Source organism: Heliangelus exortis, chromosome 2 (genome assembly GCF_036169615.1).
Source record: "Heliangelus exortis chromosome 2, bHelExo1.hap1, whole genome shotgun sequence".
Classification (NCBI taxonomy): Eukaryota; Metazoa; Chordata; class Aves; order Apodiformes; family Trochilidae; genus Heliangelus; species Heliangelus exortis.
Window position 1 is genome coordinate 129205305 of NC_092423.1, and position 12002 is coordinate 129217306.

The 12002-nt window shown below is 39.8% G+C and overlaps 1 protein-coding gene across 2 annotated transcripts in view; it reads right to left on the reverse strand.

Moving 5' to 3' along the window:
* The window catches only part of NIPAL2 (NIPA like domain containing 2), a 50100-nt gene that overhangs the window by 22084 nt on the left and 16014 nt on the right, over positions 1–12002 (reverse strand). For both annotated transcript variants that reach the window (XM_071738029.1, XM_071738027.1), the window contains exons 2-3: positions 11244–11312; positions 8722–8893 (exon numbers count right to left, since the gene is read on the reverse strand). In XM_071738029.1, the coding sequence (XP_071594130.1) occupies positions 8722–8893; positions 11244–11312 (241 nt within the window). The remainder of the gene's footprint in view (positions 1–8721; positions 8894–11243; positions 11313–12002) is intronic.

Genomic DNA, 12002 nt, shown 5'->3' on the forward strand with positions numbered 1-12002 from the left:
GACCTGTTGCTTACTGAACTGATGCCTCAATGTTTTGGGTTTTTTTGGTTGTTTCTTTTAGTACCCCCTTGTCTGGGCTTTTTGCATTCAGTGGAGATCTAGTAAATTCAGCTTAGGGTTCAGTACCAGTGTTGACATGCAATTTGGGATGGTGCCCAAAATTCCACTGCCTAGTCCTCTGGAGATGAAAAATGGTAGCTTGGGTAGACAGAATCTCAGAGGTTTCTGTGCAGTGGGCACAGGAAGGCATTGGAATGCATCCAGATAATGAAACTTGTCACTCAGCCTGTCATCTGCTTTAATAATGCATTCAAATGTGGCAAACTCTTTCTCCAGAGATAACTCGTAGTGCAAAAGAGCTGAACAGAAAGTATTTATAATTAATGTTCTTTATGATGGGTGATTTGTAGAGGAATCTAAAAATAGGGGAAATTTTAAGAACATATAGTAGGCCATCTGGGATTGGAGGAAATCCTGAAGTAGGAGAGACAAAGGTCAGGAGAATGAGATCCAGGAGAGACTGAACAAAAATGACAACTGTCCCTGTGGATAAACCACCAACACTTCATATGCTTTCCAGAGAAGAAGAAAAGAAAATGGGGTAAATCAAAGCAAAGAAGAAAAGAACAGTTACACAGACTTGATCAGATGCCAGAGAACATACAGGACCAATCAGCAGCCTGATGAACTCTAGCTATTGCCTTCAGGCCTGAATCTTAAGCAAGTTAGGACAGCACAGCCAAGAGAGAACCTTATTATTAGAAATTGCTGAGCATAATAATATTTAATTATTTTTTTAATTTTTTTTTCTTTTTGAGGTTCTAATATCCTTATGCTTGACTTTTAAATAATTGTTTCTGTTCTTCAGTTTGCAGGGTGAGTTTGAATCAGGTTAAATCAAAGAAACCAAGAGCAGGTAGTGTTGACAGAGACAAGAAACGATGGGCCAGAGGAGGAGGGGTGTGAAGGAAGCCTGTGAGCCCCAGCAGCACAGGACACACTTGACTTATTTTGTCTTCTGCTGCCTCTGGAGCATTGCCTGGCCAGCAAGACAAATGAAAGGCACCAACATGCACCCCTGGAGCTCAGTAAGAAGCACACAGCCCTCACAGCTGGCCTGCCTTTCAAGTCCTTTTGGCTCCATCTCACAGTCTCAGGTGCATTTAGCTGCCTGAGACAGCAGCCCCTCCAGAAAAGGCAGTGTAAGGCAATATGCAAGGTGGCAAACACATTCCCCCATCATTTCCTCTCTGCCTGGTGGCTGCTACACTGGACCTGAGCAGTAAGCAGGAGGTTGGGTTAGGGGCCTCCTAAGTTCTCTTCTAATGAGTTATTCTGTGACCCCGTAAACACCTGGCAGAAGAATAAGTGGTCACAAGGGCATAGCTAACCCCACCAGACCTATGAGTGACAGACAGCCCTTACTGCATCCCAGATTCAGCTTCCAAAAGCAGCCCTGCCAAAACTCCTGTGCTCCATTCCTCCTCACTAGGTCAGGTGTGGCTTCTCTTCCCACTTCTCCTCCTCAGCACCAGGAATGTTACACCTTCATGCTGTCCTCCTAACCAGCTTCCCCTTACCCTGATCTCATCCATCACTGCAGCATGAGTCTAACTTCCTCCCACCCAGGACCCAATTTTCCCTTTCTCATACCAGAGTCCTCTTGTTCCACCTTTGTCACAGAAGCTGTGTGCCTCCTCCTCCTCCACCATTAGGGTGATGCAGGAAATAAATCCCTGCACATTATGTTCAACTTTATGGATGTATAGACAGAGGAACTTGAGCAATTGCTATGATGAAAAGTATTAATGTGTCTTTACAACAGTTCATTTGTTTGCCTGGTTTATTTTGGTTTTGTTTTTGTTTTGTTTGTTTGGGTTTTTTTGTTTGTTTTTGTTTTAAAACTTATAGACAGTTACATAGGTTGAGATCTGTCAGAGGGGAGGAATAGTCTCTGATTTTTTTCTTTAATTTGTCAGCAACAGAATACAGCAATACAGAAATGCAGACAGAAAAAATGCATCAAAGTACAAGCTGGAAAGAGCTTGGCATCCAAATAATCAATTTATCATGGTTTTGAAGCCCCCCTGGTTTTGAACCACTGGTTTTAGCAACATGACACCTGCACAGCTCTAATTCTGAATTGTCATTGGAGTAATTGAAGCAAAGACTTCAACCCTGATCATCTGAGAAGACTTGTATAGTTTGGGGTGGATGAGAACATTTTTAGATTTTTACCTAATTATTAAAGTAAAACTTTGAAAATTAGGCACAGATCCTACTCCCACTGAGAGCTGTGGCAGAGAGCCTGCTAGATCTGGAGAAGAGCAGAAAATTTAGGAGGTGATCTGTTAAGGACTGAACATTATGGAGCCAACACATCCTACTGAAATCCTGGACTTCATTTCATGCCTTGATTGTGTACTGCATACATTAATATCCACAAACTGACAAGTAAAGAGGTGTTATAAAATAACTGTGTCTATGTGATAGAGCCTTTCTGAAGGCTCATGAAACCCTTCAGTCTGGAAATACAGTTAACATTCCAAATGAAAAAATATTATGATTTGACACTACCTCAACAACATAATAAAAAAAACTCTGTTGGGTAGAAAAATGGGGAAAAAAGAGTTTTTTCAGGAGCCTGCCTGTTATGTTGAAACACCCTTGACTTCTCATGCATCAGCATAAAACAGGCTGATTTGTATCAATTACTGAATGAACATATATTCCCTGCAGCACATGAATTTAAATTTAATTGAAGTGAATGGTAGAAAATGTGCATTTCCTGCATGATATGCATTTAAGTGCCTTAAGAGAGGGCTGTAACTGTGCCACACATAGCTTAGTCATATGCTGATTCTCCTAGGAGAATTCTTGTGTGCAATTATCTCCATATGTAGGTTCTCTCCAGCACAAATAGAAATAAAGAATAGTGTGATATGTGTGTCCTGTGACTGATAGACACTGAATAGTGAGAACCCAGCCCACAAAACAACTCCTCTGCCTCCTAGACATGAAAGCTGCAGTTGGCATTGTTTCTTGTTTGTTTCCTTAAGAAAGGGATAGTATAAAACGAGAGAAGTTTAAGACAGAAAATATATACTTATCTGTAGAGTGTATTTTTTTCATTTTATACAAAGGAAAGAGTGTCCAAAAACTATTTTTCCTACTAAAAACTATTCCACAAATTAGTATATTTCATTATGTTGCTTCCCTGGTATTGAGGCTATTTATTAATCTCATCTCTTTACCTCTATTTTGATTGTGAGGTCTTACTCTAAACAATTGCTTTCACAAATGTTCATAACTTCAAATATTAGTATATCCTTCTGTTTCCTATTTTCAATTATTCTATGAGCTCTAGGTACTACTTTAAATAGCACTGTCCTCATAAGTGACCAGAATGCTTTTGCTGCTTCTCTCTTTTCCAGTAGTTTTCCAATAAGCACAAAAAATATAATATTTGGCTCAAATGTTTGTTCTGTTTAGCCTAATGGATTCAGTCAGGTAAAAGCATTCAAAACAACCTATTCTGCTGAATATTTTTGTGCACATTTCACTGGTGGTCTGGCTGAAGTACCAAAGGAGGGGTACTAGCCACAGTTCGAAGACTACTGCTTAGTGTTTGCACCTTTCCCATTTTGTGCAATAAGAAAAACATTTTGCTTTGAGATCAAGCACTTAACACTGGTTTATGCACCTTAAGGGTCTGTCTCCATGTAATGAAACAGCTTAAGCTCATCCAGCTGATTTTGCACCAAACCTGTTGAGCAGTGCTCAGGTTGTGAGGATGCAGTTGCTGCTGTTGACATTTTAAGATGTGACCTTGAAGTATGATTTTTACAAACCCTTAGTCTGCCTACCACGCTGAAGAGATTCAGGATTATCCCTGTACAGAAATACTTTGAGATGGTTTAATCCAACCTCAAAATTAAGATAGCAGCCTGCCACACACCTGGGAAGATCTGGAGAGATGATGAGGCAGGTATCAAGTGAATAGGAGGTGAAGGCAGAAGAGAGCAGGTAGCAGCTCCTCCTAGGCAAATATTTCCACAGGGGATCCAGAGACTGCACATTAAGACTGGGACAAGTGAAAAAGCTGAACTGGTGAGGTTGCTGAGGAATGTGTCTTAGCTGAAGGATAGTGTGAAAAAATTATTTTTAAAAGTGCCCAAGCAGATTTTTTAAGAACATTCAGAAGGAAAGGAGCTGGTTTGTAGAAAGGAGTTGTGCTCACAGCCTTGTAGCAGAGTTAAATGTATGTCTGCCATGCAAAGGGCTACTGGGAGGGACAGAAGGATGGGAAGCACAGGCTGCCCATACCCGAAGCACAAAGACAAGCAAGTCCATGTGCACACTGCAGCCACCAACAGATAAACCTGATTTTGTGTGCCTGTAGCACCATCTCCATAGCAGAATCTGCATATAGACAATTCATGACTAAGAACTCCTTGTGCCAGGACTGCTAGCTTAGAACTTCCTCCATCTTATCCTGCCTACACCTCAGATATTCTGTTTTGCTCAAGAGGAGGGCAGGAGCTCAAGGGAAACCTGTCTGCTGACCTTCTGTGGATCATTTTGGGGTAGACAGGGGAGATGATTCAGGCATGAGGAGGAGGGATGCGTTTAGGCCTGGTGGGACCTGGGTGTCTGTCCTTCAGGGCCAGAGCTCTGTGTCAGGGAGGATTAACAAAAAATTGGAGAAACTTAAAGAATCCCTGTGTCCATAACCAGTTAAACAAAGAGACTGTCCAAAACATTTGGCAACAAATGAATCACAGTTCTTTGACATCCTATTCTTAGTATATGTTGTAGATCTTAATGATGCACTGAACACAAGTAAGGTATTACAGAATTTAGTCAGTTGGTGCATGACTTTTTGATAGTCATCTTGCACACTGAATATGTAACATTTCTTACATTATTAAATATTAGTTCTGGTAAGTGTGTAAAATGAAACATTTTCCCTCATCCTTAATGCCAATATCCTAATAAATAAACAAGCACAAAGAATATCAGAGGAATTGCTCTAAAGAAAGACCGTTAAGGTGAGTTTTATTCTAGAAACTGGCCATATGCACTGCAGACAGAAGGAAGAACCCTGAAAGTCCTTTTGTCACATCTTCTAGATAAATAAAAATTAAGTGTTTTAAAGAATAGCCTGGTGAATGTTTCCCAGTTCTCATAAGTAACAGTTCTCATAGTTCCAAGTCTTTGGGCTACAAAAATATTAAATTACAGTGAATGGGAGAAATCAATTTCTCTGAGAGTATCTGAGAATCTTTTTCCGAAAGTACCATCAGGGATACAAATTTTCAAAGCCTAAAGCGATTTATTGCCCCACAGCTATTTAAAAGGAGCATAAAAAATGCAAAGGGCTCTCAACAATGTCAGTCTGAGCAAGTTAAGTGTAAAACAACTCTCTACAGAATGATGAAAACTGCAGAAGAAACTATTTCTGATAGCACTGCCCTCTGCTCTCATCCCCTCCCCACATGTTATTTCTGCAGGCAAAAACAAGACAATGAGCTAAAAATCACAGCAGCCTAAAATTACCCAAGCTACATGTAAAACACGATTTTTACTTTTGAAGTATAAAAAGATTTCTAATGATCATATGAAACATACATTAGGTCTCCATTTTTAAATGAAAAATTTACCAGCTTCTTTTCTTAAAGAAAACAACTGCTGCCTTCTCAAACTATTTAAAGCCCTGAGCAGATGTAGAGCTTGCATCATTGCAACCACACAAAGAAATGCTTCCACTGTGTAAGAAGAAAAATATAGCCTTTGTAGCTTAATTCCAAGAAAAAAAATTAAAATCTACTGGTGTCATGCCAAGTCGTGGTCTGCGGTGCTGGATTCTTTCTAAAAGAGCCATTAGAAGCACCCAGCTCAATAGAATGAGGCATAAAATTTTCACTATTTAATTAATACCGGGTTAAGTGCAAAATTCAGTTGGATGCAGTTAAATGTGGTGGCAGAGCACAATAGATGCTGGCTCCATCTATTTTAAGACCCAGGATGGCTCCTGTCTCAGAGGTCTGAAAGATATATGATGGGTACAGCCTAAATTTGTTCTGGGCGGAGACTCCGTTCTGCCTTATCCTCCTCCAAATGCCTGGTTTCCAAGCAAAAGAAATTTTCCATGCAGAGCTAGAGTGACAGATTTCTTCAGGGAGTCCCCAAGATGACTGCAGATATTGCCAAGGACATTTCCCCTCAGTACACCAGGCACTGATTACCCAGTGTCAGTGAGAGTCACTCGCACAAGTGACACAAGAGCGTTACTTGGACTGTGTGGGATGTGTTGACAGCAAATGTAGAAAAAAAGAAGGGTGGACCTAGGATCAGATACACATCTGGAGTTTGTTATCAAGTGCTTCATTTCTTCATTTTTAAAATTAACTTAAGAAAAGACACACACTCAACAATACCTCAATGCAACTCCTGACTAGACTGTCCGAAGCCCATCTTCCACCACCTAAAATAGGTCACAACCTAACAGGGAAAATATTTCTTGATCTTTTAAAAAGGAAGCTGCCTAAACTATCCTCTTCCCAGTTGTTAGCAGATGATGTGCATATGTCTTGGTCAGTTTGTCACTGCCTTTCATTATTAACTCTTCTAAAATTAAATGGATGCTCTTGCTCTCTGGCTCTAATTTCAGAAGATGGGAAAATATCTAGTGGTAGGAAGTGTGACTGGGAAGTTATTGTTGTAATTGGCTGTCTACACCATTTTTACTTTCCCTTTCTCAAGGGAATGCTTGCTAGACTAAATAAAACTTCAGATACCTCCATTGTTTTGGCTATGAAATTAATACTGTCAGCTGATATATGGGAATGGAATATAAGATATTAAAATGCTTTATGGGATCTTTATGAGGTCTTCTAGGATGAGCATTTTGAGTCAGTTTAAAAAAAAAATGTGCATGAGAATTTTGATAAGCCATAACAGTTAGAAAAATGGTTTCTTGGCCCCCAAGTAGGGGGAAATGGAGAATGGAGAAAAGAGATGCAACATTTCTTACCATACAGCAAAGATAAAGAAAAGGAATATGCCAAGGTAAATGACCCTAAATAAAGCCTTTGTAGTAGTTTATTACCCAATGGACTTCTTTCCCTTTCAACCACTTTTCATATCTTCTTTCTAGTTTTCTACATTTGCATTTTATCCAGTTTGAGAATGAATTAGATTGGCCAATGTCCTTTTATGTTCAGAGACATCTGGGAATATATACAATTGTTAAAAATATAAATACTGCCACCAAAATCACACTGGGTTATGTCATGTTAATTTACATTTTCATCTCAGGTAACATCTCTTTCTTTGAGGAATCTTTCCTATGATGGGGAAGTACAGTGCTTTTATATCTCATTCTCCCAAATTCTGCATTAGTTTAACACCAGAGGTTACAGCAAATTGCCTGCAGTTTCCTTCCCCCACTCTCTTGCCTAAATTGCACCCATATGTGGTTGGCTCCCTCCTTCCACTACAGCCAGGATCTACCAAGAAGATAATTCATCTTTTCTACCTTCCCTTGCAGAGTTGCTCACTGCAGTGTCACTTCCAAGTATGGAACTGGTAGCTAGAGACAGACCATGAAATGTTATGGCTTATCAATAGCAAGTGAATGGGGTCCAGCATATGCTGGAGGTCCTGATACTTCAGTCCTGGAGGTTTCAGCTGTGGATACAAAGAGACATAACTAAGGGATACATCTGCACCCTCCATTCACATTCTCACAGCCCTTGTACAGTATATCCCTGCCTGCTCTGCTTTGCATTAGCACAACATGATAGCATATTTTAAAATGTATGTTTCTCTATCAAAGAAACAGAAATCTCATGCTGAGCTAGTCCTCTAAATACCTTAATTACAAAAAACCCGATGTGAAATAAAGAGTAAAACCAAACCAAATGACTCCTAAGAATAGGACTTCTGCTAAAGTCAAATTGATCTGCACATGAAGGAACAAATTAGCAGCTTCAGTGATGTCTGTGAATCAACTAAACACTACTGAAAATTTCTAGGCCCTTTTGGTCACACACAGATACCAGAAGCAGCAGAAAGGATTCTATCTACGTTCAGAGCATGGTTCCTAAAACACCATGTGAATAGGAAGGTAAAGATCAGAAGACAGAGCAGTGGCTGTGAATTTACTAATAATTCTGCAGAGGTGACTCCAGCCTGTGGGCCAGGCCGAACCCTGCCACCACACAGACCTTGAGGTGCACCCATGGTGCCAGCCAAGGAGGGCAGAGAGCCAAGCAGCTTTGGCCAACAGGAATCAAAGGGGCAGGCAGCAGAAACCTCTTGGTGTGATGGAAAGACAGAAAACACATTGTAGGTGCTTAGGATAAGACCACAGCTCTGTGTGGTAAGCAGGACATCAGCCCTGGGGACCTGTGCAGAGCCAGCAACAGTAGCATGGCACTGGGTGACTGATTGGCAGGGATTAGGACAGCACAGAGTGACCAGAAGCCACCAAAGAAAATAAATATAAAAGGAGAAAGATGCCAGAAGGGACTCCAAGTAGAGGGTTTGCTTTAAAGTGGCAGCTCATGTAATTGTGTGAATAATTGCTTTTCAAACCACAACATTAACATTTTCCCCTTGTGCTCCTGCTGCAGTCCTTGGGGTATTATTCCTCTAGTCACAAACAAGTGTTTGACTGATGTGTGTACCCAAGCAAGAAACAGGAAACCATCTCACCTATGACAGATACACATCCCACTGGAGCAACAAGGTCAATGGGGGCAAATCCATAGGCTGTGAAATTGCCCACTTCTCCAAGGCCCAGCAGTACAGTTCCAAACCACCATAGCTTGATCTTGTAGTGGGGCTTCAGCTCTGCTTGGCAAGCCAGCCGGAGATGAGCACATTTCTAGAAAATTAATTATTAGGAACAGGCATGAAAAGAAAGACTTCCATTGTGTTCTTGCATCTGACAAAAGTGGAATAATTAAGGGGGCTGTCAACTTCCAGTTCCAGGTGTGTCAAGGTTTCTTTTTAAACATGACTTTTAGCTTGTTTTTGCAGACACACTGCTTTGTGTTAACTCAGTGCTGCTTCAGCTGTGTGCTTTCTTAGCTGTGGTGGAAATGACTGCAAAATTAGACCACTGAATAAACACTAGGTGAATAGTAGGTGGTGTTTCCAAGCTATTTCTGCACACCCCTGTTCTTCTCTCAATAAAAAGCTCAGCAGTTGTGCTGTGAAACTTGAAATATTCAAAGGCAGGAGATGAGGCAAAATCAGTAACAAACTGGGAGGAGGGGACCAGACAACATCTCTTTGTGAATATTCTTCCCAGAAATACAGTTTCAAAATGAAAAGAGCAGCACTTAATCACATCTGGACTCTGAATTAATGAAGTAGAATTTAGGATTTGGCTACAATCTCCTGTTTGACCCTAGAAGAATATCTCAGGTAAAGCATTATTTTCAGGAGGAATATGAGCTATACCTGTGTCAAGTATATACACAATACTTCATCAGCACTTCTGACATGGGGAAGCCATCAGTGACACATAATGCAATTGTTTTCTCTCTAGATATACAGCAGCAACTTGTATTTAGCAAGAAAATTTGACTTTGATCACATTATCCTCCCCACATTCTTTTCAGAATAACTCCAGAGTGATTGAAAAGATGTGCAACAAACACAGGAGGGTGAGCTGAGGGGCTTCCCTGCAGCTTCTTTCTCCAGATATCTCCAGATATCTGCTTCATTGCATAGCAATGTGTATGGGTGGTAATTAGGTGGATACTGTTTATAATTCAGCTGAAATAAATTGCAACTAGCGGGCTATTCTATATCTAATAACCAGCCAGAGGGAAGAGAGGAAGCATGACTGTATGGTGGGAGAAAAATAAAGTTTAGCCTGTCCATTTCATAGGAGAGTGAAAATAAACACTGATATCTAGGTCAAGTACTACTATTACTTAGAGAAAAATGTCTTTTGGAGGATAAATAAAAATCCCAGTTTAAAGTGTCAAATGGCAGTGTAGAGATTTGGGCTTTCCTAAGCAGTATTTAAAGATCTCAAATCCAGTAAATGCTGTTAGTGATTACAAGTCGACAGAATTCTGCCTGCATGCCTCAGAACATCCCCTGGCAAAACATCCACTCACTGCCCTCTGCAGACAAAGGTATGAAGTCTGAACCACCTCAGTGTCATGGCCTAGACTGAATCTGCACTTCCCCAACAAGAGTTTTTCATCTGACACAGAGCCTGTCCTAGTGCTGTCACCATCAGCAGAATGGAACTTATGTTGGAGAGGCTGCAGTTGTCCCAACCTGCCTGCCATCTCTAGCTGAACAGATTTCCTTCTATGGGATTCTAGGGATACTTAAACTAGAGATCCTTAAAATAGATGGGAATCATTGAAGAGCCTTCCAGCACTAATAAAATGGGTTATAGTGAATAGAAAATTTCATATTCCACAGCTTTCTGTCTCATCCTTTATAGAAAAAGCAAGAAGTAGCTTTATATGAGACATACACAACCCACAAAATACAAACTAGCAAAAATACTTTTTCTGGACAACTTCCAGAATGTCTTCTGTGCTTTAAAAATGTTTGTTAGAAGACCTAAAGATACCATTAAGTCAACAAGATGCAGATTATAATGAATGATTTAACTTTCGACTGAGTATTTATTCTAATTATAAGTACAGAACAGATCTTATAAATCTCATCCTACAATTCTTTGCCATAGTTATAAGGTCAGCACCTCCCATTGTTTTTAAGATTTGAAATAATATTTACTCAGGTTATTCAATCCTAATTACAGAAGAAAAACTAAATTGGTCAAAGTTGTCTTGTGGCCCAATACTGCAAAAAACTTTATGTCTCTATGTGTTTAATTACATTAACCACTCCATTAAGCAACCCCTAAAACCTTGTCATGAAATCCTTTTTAGATTTAGATGCTCCAAGACAGGTTCACATGACATACAGTGGGACCACAAGTGGCTCACAGCTTGTATTGCCTAATGACATATTACAAGGAGGAGGAGGAGTTATGATTCTTTATTCTGTTCCCATGTGGGAATCACAGCACAGAACAGTTTGAGAGGCAGCATCCTGCCAACAAGGACACTAGTTAAAAACAGGGAATATTAATAAATGTGGCAAACAATTGCATTTTGAGCTTTACCATAGAACCAAACTGTAACATCAATTACTTGCTAAATATAAGCATCTCACAATAAAGAGAAATAATTTCCTACCTGTATAGTCAAAGAGACACTAATCAAAAAATTTGAAGCAGCAGCAAGTAAAACTCCCAGGAGCTGCGTCTGCAAGATCACAAACCAGAGAAATACAAAAACATTTATTAATTTAAGAATAACAGTATAACAATGGTATTGTGATAGCACATTATAACCAACAAAGAGCAAACTGCTGCACTTTTGAGTCTCTGAGTTCATGCTGCACTGAGTAAACTGATAAAAACACAGTTGCTGAAGGGTTAAGAAGTAAACAGCTGGGAGTGGAAAGGGCATCCCAGTGCTGGAGATGGTTTTGCTCTCCTTCAGTAGAACACCTTCTTAAATCTCATGGAAGAAAACACTAGACAGGTCTCAGCATAACACTTAACACTTATATTCTTCTTTTTGAAAAAAATGACCTGTTTATTACATCATCCAGAAGAAAAAGCAACAGAAATCAAACTGTTGGTATTGGAATACAATTATTTTAAGTGTTAACATATCCACTATTTGACAGGGCAGCCAAGAACATAGGTCTCCTGACAGTTTTTTTAATGTATTGTACTACTTCATCAAATTCTTTTCTAATCAGCCTGTCTAATTTTCAAGATTTGCAAACTTTCTATGCAACTGAGAAATGGCAGACTCTCAAGCAGGTTTCATTAATCTGGAAAGCTGCCAGTTAAAGATCCCATTTCAGCAAGCTCAAGTAACAGGTACAGAGTAAAGCTCCCTGTCTACTTTCAAAATCTTGTAGCACTTTTTACATTGCTTTAA